This window comes from Ovis aries, chromosome 21 (genome assembly GCF_016772045.2).
Source record: "Ovis aries strain OAR_USU_Benz2616 breed Rambouillet chromosome 21, ARS-UI_Ramb_v3.0, whole genome shotgun sequence".
Lineage (NCBI taxonomy): Eukaryota > Metazoa > Chordata > Mammalia > Artiodactyla > Bovidae > Ovis > Ovis aries.
In genome coordinates, this window is record NC_056074.1 from 24976968 (window position 1) to 24991904 (window position 14937).

General features: G+C 35.5%; 2 protein-coding genes across 2 annotated transcripts; both read left to right on the forward strand.

Moving 5' to 3' along the window:
• The first annotated feature begins 2212 nt into the window (after nucleotides 1-2212).
• LOC101111842 (putative olfactory receptor 8G3) lies at nucleotides 2213-3175 on the forward strand. The gene has a single exon (XM_004019810.3). It carries the CDS (start codon nucleotides 2240-2242, stop codon nucleotides 3173-3175), a length of 936 nt encoding a protein of 311 aa, XP_004019859.2. The 5' UTR covers nucleotides 2213-2239.
• A 10298-nt stretch (nucleotides 3176-13473) lies between these two features.
• Nucleotides 13474-14424, forward strand: LOC101112097 (olfactory receptor 8G1-like). The gene has a single exon (XM_004019811.3). The coding sequence runs from the start codon at nucleotides 13474-13476 to the stop codon at nucleotides 14422-14424; it is 951 nt and encodes a 316-aa protein (XP_004019860.3).
• Nucleotides 14425-14937: the final 513 nt, after the last annotated feature.

Consider the following 14937-nt stretch of genomic DNA (forward strand, 5'->3'; position numbering starts at 1 on the left):
TGTAGTTCCATGGAACTAATATTAGAAAATCATGTTACTGGAATTACTGCTGATCATACTCTAGACATTGTGTAATCTGAAACTAATTTCTTTATTAACCAGTCACTTACTTTGTGAATTTTATTGAGTTAATAAATATTGACCCCTTATTCTTTTCAAGTGAATGGCACACAAAGCTATTTCCAATATTCAAATGATTAGGTTTTTTTAATCTAAATTTTAAACATAAATACTCCTTATTTTGCTAAACTTCAATTTGTTTGTTTTAATTGTTTTCAGTGTCTCTATTCATTTTTCCAGTTGCTGTCACCCTCGGGGTCTAAGTCGTACAAACTTGGAAGGTTTTGTTGATCACAGAGTGTGCATTAATCAGGGGGCACAGGCGATTTTCAAGCCCAAGCTTCACTGAGAAAAGAAAAATTTCAGCAGAGAGTTTGAGTACCAACTGCTCTTTTCTAATTGTATTCCTACCTATCCCCATTAAAAGTCAAATAAGCTAAGGCCAGTAGGTAGTAACTTTGTCATTTTTAATGTTCAGTGATTCCATCTTACATTCTAATAAATGACTCAAACCCATATAAACAGGGTTTATTTCATTCCCATATACACCTAATTCTTACATTAGGTGTATAAGATGGGCATTGAATCAGGACTAATAAATATCAGAAGGCATTTTGAAACAAAAATTACAAAATATTCTATTCTCTAGCTCTGAATCCATTAGGAGAGCTGTTCAAATGTTCATGCCCCTCTGAGTTTTTGCTCCAATTTTATTTTCATACTATGCTTCTTTATAATGAATATTAGGCCTTCTTAATATTAAATTTTGAATTTCATAAGGTAGGTAACTGTGTTTTTGTAATTTTGATACTCTAAACTTCATTTTGAAATGAAGTGCTGTTTCAGCAATTTTTGCCAAATTATTGAAGAAAGAAAGAAGGAAGGAGGTAGAGGAAGGATGAAAAGGAGGAAAGGGAAGAAAGGGGGGAAAGAAATAAGAAGATAAAAGGAAAAGAAAGGAGAAAAAAATTTCTCAAGTTCTCCACCTAAAACATGCTGCTACATGAACTTTGTGTCTTCTAACACAGTAGTTCCCAAACCTCACTGATCATCAGAATTACACTGGCAGTTTTGTTGGCTTATTTGTTTTATATTATTTTGATTATCAGGTGTTGAGATCTTTAAAATTTTCCAAGATTCTAAACACTTTTGAGGACATTTTTAAAGATAAAGAGCAAAAAGGAAAAGCATTTTTTAAATAAAACTATCAAATATCAGACTAAAAGGAGGCAGTGGTAATGATTTAACTAAAGTAACAGCATATATAATAAAAGAGAAATTTGATAAAATTCTGGAATTCTGGAAGTACCAAATTTGTGAATTATTTAAAATTGTAGAGGAAATCTTTCAAAGAGACAGAAAGAAAACATGATTTATCAGAGCTATTCTACAGAGATTAATCTATCCCTGGAGTAAAGAAGTTAAGGAAGATGATTAAAGATTTTCATTTTCAATTATATGTTTACATTTCTACAGTCATTATTTTTATAAATGTTGTGATCTCTCTAGGTGAATCTGATGATCAACCATATTGGGGAATCCTGAATTAACAGGCCATCTTTATGTTGATATGTTCTTTTACATCTGACTGTACAGTGACCAGCCTGCAGAACTCCATCTTACCCACGAGCATATCATGAGAGCCAGTGCCACTTGACTATGTGAAGTGATGATAAGTTATTATATCACGTTCATGTTCACAAACTAAAACCTTGGCCTTGATGTAAAATTCTTTTGACTTGAAATAGGTTGGAATCCAGAAATTTGGAGGAAAGAAGAGTGCTCAAATAATAGTAGAAACGTTCATTTTGACTGCCTTTAAAAGTCCAGAAATCAGTGTTTCTCTTAAACTTTATGAAATATCTCAATTATAAGATTCTTGAAGTTTATAATTTTTATTCTAGTTCAACCAGAATCATAGTTTGTCCTAGAATGACAATAGAAGCTAAAGAAATCCCCACATTATGTATGTCCTCTGATGACCATTAAAGAATGATCTCAGCAGGATTATTCTCTGCCTCACACACATGCAAATGCTTATATTCATAAATATTTCTCTCTCTCTCTCTCTCTCTCTCCCCCTCCCTCTCTCTCTCTCTCTCTCACACACACACACACACCTCAACACAAAAATACACTCATTTCCTTATTTTTAAACTTAGAACCTGCTGAGAAGAAAATGGACCCTGGAAATCACTCCTCAGTGACTGAGTTCATCCTCGCTGGGCTCACAGAGAAACCAGAGCTCCAGATTCCCCTTCTGGTCTTCTTCCTAGGAATCTACTCAGTCACAGTGGTGGGGAACCTGGGCATGATCACACTGATAGGGCTCAGTTCTCACCTGCACACCCCCATGTACTATTTCCTCACCAATTTGTCCTTTATTGATTTCTGTCATTCCACTGTCGTTACCCCCAAAATGCTGGTGAACTTTGTGACAGAGAAGAATATCATCTCCTACCTGGAGTGTATGACTCAGCTCTATTTCTTTATTGTTTTTATTATTGCAGAATGTTATATGTTGGCTGTAATGGCATATGACCGCTATGTTGCCATCTGTAACCCTTTGCTTTACAATGTCATCATGTCTTATTATAGGTGCTTCCAGCTCACAGTGACAGTTTATATTTTGTGCATCATTGAATCTGCAGTCCATACAGGCTTTATGATTAGACTCTGTTTCTGCAAGGCCAATGTGATTAACCATTATTTTTGTGATCTCTTGCCACTCTTGGAGCTATCCTGTTCTAGCATCTCCATGAATGAATTATTGGCTCTAGTCTTTAGTGCTTTTAATATCCTGATTCCTGTTTTAACCATCCTTGCTTCCTACATCTTCATCCTCTCTAGCATCCTTCAAATCCACTCCACTGAAGGCAGGTCCAAAGCCTTCAGCACCTGCAGCTCCCATATCTCAGCTGTTGCTGTTTTCTATGGATCTGTAGCATTTATGTACCTGCAGCCATCATCAGTCAGCTCCATGGACCAAGGGAAAGTGTCCTCTGTGTTTTATACCTGCATTGTACCCATGCTAAACCCTCTCATCTACAGTCTGCGGAATAAGGATGTCAAATTTGCTCTGAAGAAAATTCTGGACAGCGGAAAATGTAGATGAATAGACTCAATGTCATAGTGTCATATCAGAAATATGTCTTTAGTTTGCTGAGATATACAATGCTTTAGTTTTATTGTTCAAATTTTTGGAAATTCAGAATCATTTTCTCATATAATGCTTTTCCCAAATTCTCTCTGAGCCACTTCCATTGAACCTGTGTTACAGTGACTATGTATGGAGAAATAACAAGAATAAAGTCAGAGAGTCTTAAGAATTAAAGAAGTTCCAGTTTGGTTAAAAAAAAATACAAACCACAACAACTATGATGATCATCATAAAATAATAACATACGTGATTGAAATAGTATAAAATATCAAGCACAAAGCCCAGCACTTTAAAGTAGATGACTTCATTTAATATTTACAGGTTTCTCTCAGAGCAAGCCCTAGTGCTATTTTACTTTGAAATCTGAATAAACTGACACTTATTTAGTTTCAGTAAATGTCTAAGCTCCCAAACATAATAAATGACAAGGGTCTAGAATGTCTGGCTCCAGAATCTGTGATTTTACTCAAAGTGATATATTGGCCCCAAGTAATTGTGGGTAAGTCTAAGGCCTTCCCAGTAATTTTCTTCTGAACATTAACCTACAGTTCCTTATAAGACTGTGTCATTTTCTTCTCTCTTTCCAATCTTAGTATCACTTCTGTTTCTTTTGATATAATGAAAATAATCAAAATATTTCAAAACTGTCTTAATCAAAGGAAAAAGAAATCAGTTGGAGAGTTACTGCAGAATCTTATGATGGAAACTCACTAAAGAGATTCAAATTTTCATGTTCAACACCAACAATTTTTATAAAAGTGGTTCAATACATTTTTATCTTTATATGAGTAATGCTGTATTATTTATGGAAAAACTACTCATAGTAGCCAAAAAAGCCATAATTTACAAATAATTGCCATTCACATCAGTTTTATCTCGGAAACGTTTCTTCTTTCCCCTTATATGATTCCTTATTTGCTTCTGGGCATTTTACCATCTGGTTACTATAAATCTGGGTCTTCCCTCGTACCTCAGTGGCAAAGAATCTGCCTGGTAATGCAGGACAAGTGAGTCCAATTCCTGGGTAAGGAAGATCCCTTAGAGAAAGAAATGTCAACTCACTCCAATATTCTAACCTGGGAAATTCCATGGACAGAGGAGCCTGGTGGTCTGTAGACCACGGGTGTCAAAAAAGAGCTGGACATGACTCAGAGACTAAGCAACAACTATAAATTCTCATGAAATTCTAAATACTCAGCTGTCTTCTGTCTCTTCTCAGTTCAAAACATTTACTCATTAATAACAGGTCAATGTTCTTTAGAAAGTGTTTAACCTTATTCACCTGTAGTGTCTAATTATGTAACAGAAACACATATAACATAATATTATTTACTACTCTTGTATCCCATTATCCATTAACTCATTGATGTCAGACATTCATTTTCCAAGTGCTCTCATATTATGACTTAATCAGTATATTGAAAGAAGATAAATGGCTACAATTAAAACTCCTATTCTTCCAATTAAAATTAATTTAGAAAAATGATTTTTAAAAAAACCTCCTGTCTCAGGCATGATTCCTACTCTGCTATATATATATATATATATATATATATATATATATATATATATATTCTAGAATATATATGCATATACATACACACACACACAAAAAAAAAATTTATATATATATATATATATACACACATATTCTTTCTGCTTGTGCAATCTTGTTTCCATAACCTGGAAGCACAAACTTAAGAACTGATGCTTTTGAATTGCTGTGTTGGAGAAGATTCCTAAGAATCCTCTGGACTACAATGAGATCAAACCAATCAATCCTAAAGGAAATCAACCCCAGACATTCATTGGGAGGACTGAGGCTGAAACTGAAGCTCCAGTACTTTGGCCACCTGATGCAAAGAGCTGACCTATTAGAAAAACCCTGAAGCTGGGAAAGATTGAAGTCAGAAGGAGAAGGGGACTACAGAGGATGAGATGGTTGGATGGCATCACCAATTCAATGCACATGAGTTTGAGCAAGCTCTGAGAGGAGGGGAAGGACAGGGAAGCCTGGTGTGCTGCAGTCCATGGGATCACAGAGTCAGACACGACTGAGCAACTGAACAACAACAACATATCAGAACATATACCCTATTAGAACTGAAAGAATGGCATCTATGGGTTTCTTAACGCTTTTCAGGATGTACAGTCATAGGAAAAATATCTGGTTTTATTTTTGTTCACATCTTTTCCGTGTCTGACCTTTTGTTGTTGTTGTTGTTCACTCACTCAGTCATGTCTGACTCTGTGACCTCAGGAACTGGAGCACTCCAGACTTCCCTGTCTTTCACCATCTCCTGGGGCTTACTCAGACTCATGTCCACTGAGTCAGTGATGCCATCCAACCGTCTCATCTTCTGTTGTGCCCTCCTTTTCTACTATCTTCAAACTTTCCCAGCATCAGGGTCTTTTCTAGTGAGTCAGCTCTTCACATCAGGTGGCCAAAGTATTGGAGCTTCAGCTTCAGCATCAATCCTTCTAATGAATATTCAGGATTTATTTCCTTTAGGATTAACTGGTTTGATCTCCTTGCAGTCCAAAGGACTCTCAAGAGTCTCCTCCAACAACACAGTTCAAAAGTATCAATTCTTCGGCACTCATCCTTTATGGTCCAGCTCTCACATCCATACATAACTACTGGAAAAGCCAAAGCTTTGACCAGACAGACTTTGTCAGCAAAGTAATGTATCTGCTTTTAATATGCTGCCTAGGTTGGTCACAGCTTTTCTTCCAAGGAGTACATGTCTTTTAAATTTGTGGCTGAAGGCATCATCTGCATTTTGGAGTCTACTATTTCTGTTTCTTCCCATTTTTTTGCCATGAAGTGATGGGACCAGATGCCATGATCTTAGTTTTTTGAACATTGTGTTTTAAGTCAGCTTTTCACTGTCCTCTTTCACCTTTGCAAGAGGCTCTTTAGTTCCTCTTCTCTTTCTGTCATAAGGGTGGTGTCATCTGCATATCTGAGATTATTGATATTTCTCCCAGCAACCTTGGCTCCACCTTGTGCTTCATCCAGGCAGGCATTTTGCATGATGTACTCTGCATACAAGTTAAATAAGCAGGGTGATAATAGACAGCCTTGACCTTTACTAAACTCCAAAATCTCTTTCTCACTTTTTTTATTCAGCACACAGAAGTAACTGTAAATCATTGTCTGCTCACCTATAAGGTGGCATTCCAGACACACATATTGCCCTTCAAACATCCCAGAATCCTGCAGCCACAGCAAATCCAATGCTAAAGAAACTTTTTTAATTGGGGGCACCTTGCTTAAATCTGAAAGAACTCCAGGAAGTTATTCAAAACAACAGATCTTCTACCTTTCATTTTTCCAAGAGGTCCATAGATGAGCAGTAACAAGATCTGAGAGGTTTTATTTAAAATGCATAATATCAAGCCATTTATGAGACTTGCTATCACAAACCACTCTTGATCAAGATCCTTAGGTTATTCCTGTGCACATTAGAGGTTTAGAAGTTTTTAAAAAAATGCTGATATCTTATGTTATACTCTTAAAATTTTGACTTTATTGACACAGGGTGTACCATGGGTATTGAAATAATAATAAAATAAACTCCCTTGTTAATTTGAAATGAGTATCTGAAATTGAGAAATACGAATGCATGCAAGCGTAAACTGGTAATAATAATTGAACTGATATATTTAACTATATTTTATAGTATTTCTCCTCACTTGAGTGTCCAATTTACTTTGATTAAGTTAAACCGTATATTATTTCCCATTTTCTGATTTTGGAACAAAAAATGAAAATATACAAACAAATAAAAAATAGAAGGAATATGAAAATAGAAGGAATAAGAAACAAAGGTGCCTAATAAAATGTTTATTTATATATAGCAACTAGAATTTTTAATAGTGAGGACCTCAAAAAAAACCAAATATAACATAAATATTCTGAATTCTTACCTGAAAACTTAACTCCAATTTTATATAGGTTTGACTTTTGAATCAATATTTATATTTCCTATTTACAATCAAATGAATTAAATGCATTCTTATACAAGCTTAATCAGTTTACTTCATTATTTTAAAATCTATTGTCTTATTAACATTAAGATAACTTGTCAGGAGGGTTTCCAGGTGGTGCTAGTGGTAAAGAACCAGCCTGCCAATACAGGAGACATATGTGACGCAGGTTCAATCCCTGGGTCAGGAAGATCTCCTGGAGGAGGGTATGGCAACCCACTCCAGTATGATTTCCTGGGGAATCCCAGGCACAGAGAAGCCTGGCAAGCTACAGTTCATTGAATCTCAAAAGAGTCAGACATGGCTGAAGTGACTTAGCACTCATGCATGCAACTTGTCAAGATGAGCCATGATCCTCTAAAACCTTTTATTCACAAAGTGGACTGGGAACCAGTAGCATTGGCAAGGAGCTTGTAAGAGATGCAGAATCTCAAAGTCTCAAATACTCCTCCAAACCACTGGATGAGGATCTGCATTAAAAAAAGTCCCCAGGTGATCCTGTGAAGAAATCTTTATCACTAACTGATGAGTTCAGGATTGGCAAACAATCCTTCTTGAAGGAAAAATCTGGGGACAGGTCAACTGGGGACATGTTAACTGCAATTGCTTCTTTTTCAAGAGCTTGTCTCCTGAGAAATGGAAACCCTTGGAGAGTATTTTACTCCATGTTATTTATTGGCTGGCATAGCTTAATCAAGGACACACCTTCGTAGCACAGTGACCACAACCACTCAGGGGAGAACTGAGAAAGGTACAGATGTTTGCTACCTTGAAGCTGAAAAAACACACTAAAGACTTAGAATTGGAGATGCTGACCTGTAATGCAGATCAGCTTCAAAAGTGGCTCTGAGACCAGGGTTGTCCCTGCCCTCTCAGTACTAAAGACAGCAGAATGCTGGATACCTATCATTCCCAACACTCACATTAGTACTATTCTTCCCTAAGAGCATGTTTCCAACGAGATTTGGCATTGTGGTTTCCAGAAGAAAAAAGGTGTGTTGATTTTACATTCTCCTTTTGAGACTTTAATTATGAAAGTAATAACCATTGGCATTTAGGCAAATATTCCACAATACAGTTATTCATATAATTATCAATTTATTCGTAGCATATTTTTAACTTGCTATAATGTGCCAGATGTAGGCTGCTTACTGACCGGAGGAGAATAAGTCTGATTTGTTCATCTGATTTATAGACCAACTTCAGTCTGAAAACATGCTATTTAGAAATGGAAGATTCTTGAGCATGTAGTAAGAAAGTCTAACCAATTTCAAGGAATTGGAGGTTTTCATGATGACATTAATTGTAAATGAGATAGAAAAGAAAAAAAATAGCAGACAATAGAGATAATGGGGTTGGTAATACTACTTTTTTTTTCATGTGAAATAATGAAAGCATGAGTAAATAAAAATATAGATAAGTTGAGAGAATTTGACTTATTCTAGAAAAACAAAATATTGTGAATTTGAATGTAACCTAAAACTGAAAGGAGCCAGATACAAACTGAGTCTGGAAAGTGGCAAGAGGTGGTGTAGATATCCATACTTTGTCTTAAAAGCCATGAAGAAAATCCTTTCCCTAACGTCCCTGGTGGTTCATTATCTGATTTATGGTTAAGTGTATTCAATGATCAAGAATTGCCATTTCTAAGAACCCCAATTTTTAGAAAAATTTCCCTTGTATATAGTGAAGGGTATATTCATTGGAAGGACTGATGCTGAAGCTGAAACTCCAATACTTTGGCCACCTGATGCGAAGAGCTGACTCATTTGAAAAGACCCTGATGCTGGGAAAGATTGAGGGCAGGAGGAGAAGGGAACAATAGAGGATGAGATGGCTGGATGGCACCACCAACTCAACGGACATGGGTTTGGGTGAACTCCGGGATTTGGTGATGGACAGGGACGCCTGGCATGCTGCAGTTCATGGGGTCACAAAGAGTTGGACACAACTGAGCGACTGAACTGATTTTCTTTGATCTTTCAAATGTCATGCATAAAATGTCTTTCTTCCCTTTAGATCCCCTTGAGAAGTTATTGCTTAGTTGAAAAGTCCTGTCGAACTCTTTGTGACCCCATGGACTGCAGTATGCCAGCCTTCCCTGTCTTTCACTATCTCTTGGAGCTTGCTCCAATTCATATCCATTGAGTTGGTGCTGCTATCTAACCATCTCATCCTCTTCCACCCCTTTCTCCTTTTGCTTTCAACCTTTCCCAGTATCAGAGTCTTTTCCAGTGAGTCATCTCTTCTTCACAGGTGGTCAAACTACTGATGTTTTGGCTTCAGCATCAGTCCTTCCAAAGAATATTCAGAGTTGATTTTCTTTAGGCTATATCTCCCTTGAGATATATCTGCTAAGATAGATAGATAGATCTGTTATGTATTCCATTACCCTCACATATTTTCTAAGTTCTTCACAGTTTTTATTTTCTTTTTATCTTGTCGATGTCTCTCCTTAAAAAGAATTTCTAAAAAAAAAAAAAAAAAAAAAGAATGTCTATAACTCCAAACTCCAGATATAATATAAGTTTAGCACAGTGCTTCCAACCTAATTGCACACATAGAGAGTGGTAATATTGCGTGAATTGACAGGTTAAGGATCAGGCTGCATATGACCAGTGGTGACCAACTTAAAACTTAAGGAAGTAAGTTCATCCTCTCTTCCAGATATGTTAAGAACCCAAGACCTTCGAACCCATATGATGATTTGCGGCTTTGCAGTTCCATGGAACTAGTGTTAGAAAACTATATTATTGGGGTTACTACTGATCATACTGGAGATATTATGTTTCTACAAGTGTAATCTGAAACTAATTTATTAACCAGCCACTTACTTTGTGGGTTTTATTGAGTTAATAATGAATTGACACCTTATTCTTTTCAGGTGAATTGCACCCAAAGCTATAACCAGTATACAAAGAATTTGGCTTTTTTAATCTAAATTTTAAACATAACAACTCTTTGCTTTGCTAAATTTCAGTTTATTTGCTTTAAGTATTTTTAGTGTCTCTGTTCAAGTTTCCAGTTATTGTCCTTCCTCAGGGACTAGGTTGTGGGAACTTCAGCAGTTTTGTTGACCACAGAGTGTGTACTACACCAGAAGGGACTGGCAATCTTCAAGCTCAAGCTTCACTGAGAAAAGAAAAATTTCACAGAGAGAGTTTGAGCCCCAACTGCTCTTTTCTACCTTTACTTCTTCCTATCCCCTTAAAATTCAAATATTGAAAGGCCATTAAAAAGTATTTTGTTGTTTTTAATGTTTAGTGATCTCATCTCACATTTTGACAAAAGACTTAACCCTGCTTAAGTGGCCATGCTACTTAATTGGCATTGCTATACACATCCAATTCTTAATTTTTCTGTATATCTAATCTATCTATATATGATAGGGAAATCTCTATCTTTAATTGATTCTTATGTAAGTAGGGTACAATAACTTGTTTCCAAAGAAATATTTAGACTCTCATAGGTAGATCCTATGGACATTGTGTCAGGACTAATAAATAACAGAAGACATTTTGAAATAAAAATTCCAAAATATTCTGTTCCCTAGCTCTGAATCCATTAGTAGATCTATGCAAATTTGCATGGCCCTCTGAGTTTTCACTCCAGTTTTTGCATACTATGTTACTTTATGATGAATATCATCTTTAATTGTATGTATGTGGTTTTCACACTCTAGAATAGACCTTGCTTTTTGGTAAATGCTGTCTCATGAATTTTTGCTAAATTATTGAGAAGAGAAAGAAGAAAGAAGGAGCAGAAGAAGGATAAAAAGAAGGAAAGAGAAGAAAGGGAAAAAATGAAAAGACAAAAGAAAAAATAAAGAAAAAAAAACAGAATGTTTCAAATTCTCCACCTAAAACATGCCACTACACTGACTTTGTGTCTTCTAATTCAGTAGTTCTCAAACCTGACTAACCATCAGAATTACACTGGCAGGTTTATTGGCTTGCTTGTTTTAAATTACTTTATTAAAAGTTCAGATCTTTTAAAATCCTCAAAGATTCTGAATCCCTAATTCTGATGTTAAGTTATAAAATGTGTAATAAAAATTTCTCCAGATGAGTTGAGAGAATTTGGAGAGCTGATGAATAAAAACTTTTGAGAACATTTTTAAAGATAAAAAAGAAACGAAGAAAAGATATTTTTTAAATATAAGTATCAAATATTAGAGTAAAATTTACAAAGTGGTACTGCTTATGCAAGAAAATGGAATTTCAATAAAATGTTGAAAGTTGTTAACTCTGGAAGTACCAAGAGTCTGTGAATTATTTTGAGCTGTAAAGGTAATCTTTAGGAGAAGAAATAGAAGCAAAAATTGTTTATCATTGATCTTCTGCAAATACTAACATCCCAGAGCAAAAGAGTCTAAGGACAATGATTCAGGAAATTTTATTCTTAATAATAATCATGTTTACATTTTTACAGTCATTATTTTTGCAGATACTTTAAGCTCTCTAGGTGACTCTGATCATCAAACCATATTGGGGAGTCCTTGAATTAACAGACACTCTGTGTTCAGATATGTTTTGTATCTCACTGAAAAGTGACCAGCCCACAGAACTCCATCTTACCCACAATAACATCATGAGAGCCAGCGACAGTTGGCTGTGTGAAGTGAAGGTAAGTTGAGTCTCTTTCATGTTCACATTGAGAAACTAAAATATTGTCCTCACTGTAAAATTCCTCTGACTTGAGATAGGTTGGAATCTAGAAAGACAGTCATTTTCTGACAGTATATGTATATTTTAAATGAACCCAGATACAAGGAGGAAGGCAGATAGGCCAGACATTAACATGTTAGACTTGCAGTTGTTTCCCATTATGGTTTTTCTTGTTATTATCATTTTCTAGGTCTCATTTTCTCTAATAATGAGTGATGTTGAGCATCTTTTCATGTGTTTGTTAGCCATCCGTATGTCTTCTTTGGAGAAATGTCTATTTTAGTTCTTTAATAATGTATTTTGAGGAATAGTTTTTAATTTTAATAAAAAGAATTTATCAATATTGTTTGGTTAGATTGGTTATATTATTTGGTTATATTGGTTAGTATGTATGTGTGTTCTTTCTAACAAATTCTTAGACTAGTCCAATACGTTACATATTCTTTAGTGTTTTCTCACAAAGTTTAACAGTTTAATCTTCATACCTAGATTTAGGATTCACTTCAATTTTATTTTTATTTAGCTGTGAAGTAGAACAATTTAGATTGTTTTCACTTTAATTTGTATTCAAGTAACAATTTTTCTATTTTATTTCTACCCATATGTAATGATAATCTGTTTACTGCTTAACAGAATAGGGGACTGCATTTCTGATTCTATGTCCCCTAATTTTATGACTAGTTTTAATACCTTTTTAGTTAATGAAAGATGAAAAAGAAAAAGTTTAACCATTATACGTGCTCTTTCTGTATTTTGAAGTGTGTAATTATCTTCTATTTTCCAAATAATAGCATGGTATAACAACAATAAAAACAGCTGTTGTTATTATTACCATTTTCAGACTGCTAATCTTTTCTAATTAGACAATGAGATTATTTTACTATTCAAAGATTATCAAGTAGTAATTGATGAGTCAGTAGATGAATGCAGATACTTGCACTTTAACTCACAAGCACAATTCATATATCTTTTCTTAAAGCATTTAGTCCACAAACATGCCAACAGTGGACTAGTTCACAGTGAATGTTGTTTGTGCTGTTTTATTTAAAAAAAAAAATTAAAAAGTGAAGATTTTTACATAGAAACCCATGTTTTATAATTATCAGAAAAAATAATTACAAAATCTGTTTTGATGTGTCTCTTTTCTTCTCTGACAGAAATTAAATTCTAGTTAATAAAAGGTTCTGCGCTTACATGAGATTTGCTCACTCCAGGTTGATGCTCAACCAGTTTCTGTCATTTTAATAGGTCCTCTAAGATTTGGGTCCTCAACTGGGAAAAGAAGTGCTTAAAATAAGTGAATGTTTCAATTATGGAATAGCCATTCAAATAGGTAAAATGATCACTATTATGGCTGAAAAATGTGTAAGTGAAATAGTTTAATATATTTTCTGTCAAACTGTAAAAAGATTTTATTAAGAAAATGTTGTTTAGAAAACTTATCTGGAGTTTAAACTTTTCATAGAAACCAAGGAAATACTCAAACAGTTAACCTTCTATGTGAGGTAACTTTAATAAACAAAGCATAAAAAAGACACGTCTTCAAAGCTGTCCCTTTCTCTCTCTCTCTCCTTCAGAAACTTCCCAGATAAAATGGCAAAAGGAAATCACTCCTCAGTGACTGAGTTTATCCTTGCTGGGCTAACAGAACAGTCGCAACTCCAGGTGCCCCTTTTCCTCCTCTTCCTAGGAATCTATGTGGTCACGGTGGTGGGGAACCTGGGCATGATCATACTGATTGGTCTTAGTTCTCACCTGCACACCCCCATGTACTATTTCCTCAGTAGCTTGTCCTTCATTGACCTCTGTCATTCCACTGTCATTACCCCAAAAATGCTGGTGAACTTTGTGATAGAGAAGAACATCATCTCCTACCCTGAATGCATAACTCAGCTTTACTTCTTCCTCCTTTTTGCTGCCTCTGAGTGCTACATGTTGGCTGCAATGGCATATGACCGCTACATTGCCATCTGTAGCCCCTTGCTGTATAATTCCATCATGTCACATCAGGCCTGTTTCTCCCTCATTTCGGGAGTGTATATGATGGGATTGGCATGTGCATTCTCTCACACAGGCTGCATGCTTAGGGTTCATTTCTGCAAATTAGATGTGATCAACCATTATTTCTGTGATCTTCTACCTCTCCTAAAGCTCTCCTGCTCTAGCACCTATGTCAACGAATTACTGGTTCTATGCTTTGGTGCACTTAATATCTTTGCCCCCATCCTGACCATCCTCAGCTCCTACATCTTCATCATTTCCAGCATCCTCCACATTCGTTCCATGGAGGGCAGGTCCAAAGCCTTCAGCACATGCAGCTCCCACATCTCAGCTGTCACTATTTTCTATGGATCTGCAGCATTTATGTACCTGCAACCATCATCTGTGAGTTCCATGGACCAAGGGAAAGTGTCCTCTGTGTTTTATACTATTCTTGTGCCCATGCTTAATCCCCTGATCTACAGCCTCAGGAATAAAGATGTCAATGTTGCCCTGAAGAAAATTCTTGAGAGAAGAATATTTTTGCGACCAGACATAACATGAGCATCATATTTTAGGTCTAGCCATTGCTTGTTACACTGTATGAATGTATGGTTCTCTTACGTCAAAATCCTTACCAGTGCTTAATATCTGAGCTAAGAACCCTTCATGCTTTGTAACATTGATCAAACCTGTATGCTCCTACTATGCCATTTATTGTTTTCGGTGTGTACTTGCCTACTTATTGTCCAAAATGCACTGTACTGTAATGTTCATGAAGGTTATCCCCATGCATGTATTTCACTGCTGTATCTGTAGGACCTAAGATAGTTCCTGGCATTAGAAAGACCTTGATAATTTTCTCATTTCCTTTTTAAAAATATTTATAGGAAGCCATATATATCTCATAATGTCATTATCCATTACTTTCTCTAATAGCTACATATGACTTTCAAAAGTTAAAATCAATTAAATTTATGTCTGAATAGTTCTTCAAAGATCTGCAAAAAAACTGATAACATCCTAAATTATTTCTATTCAAAAATTTAGAAGCATAAACTTGAGTAACTTCAGTAT

Bases quoted from the DNA above. Each gene is read 5' to 3' on its own strand.
- LOC101111842 (XM_004019810.3), top strand. From the start codon at position 2,240: ATGGACCCTGGAAATCACTCCTCAGTGACTGAGTTCATCCTCGCTGGG.
- LOC101112097 (XM_004019811.3), top strand. From the start codon at position 13,474: ATGGCAAAAGGAAATCACTCCTCAGTGACTGAGTTTATCCTTGCTGGG.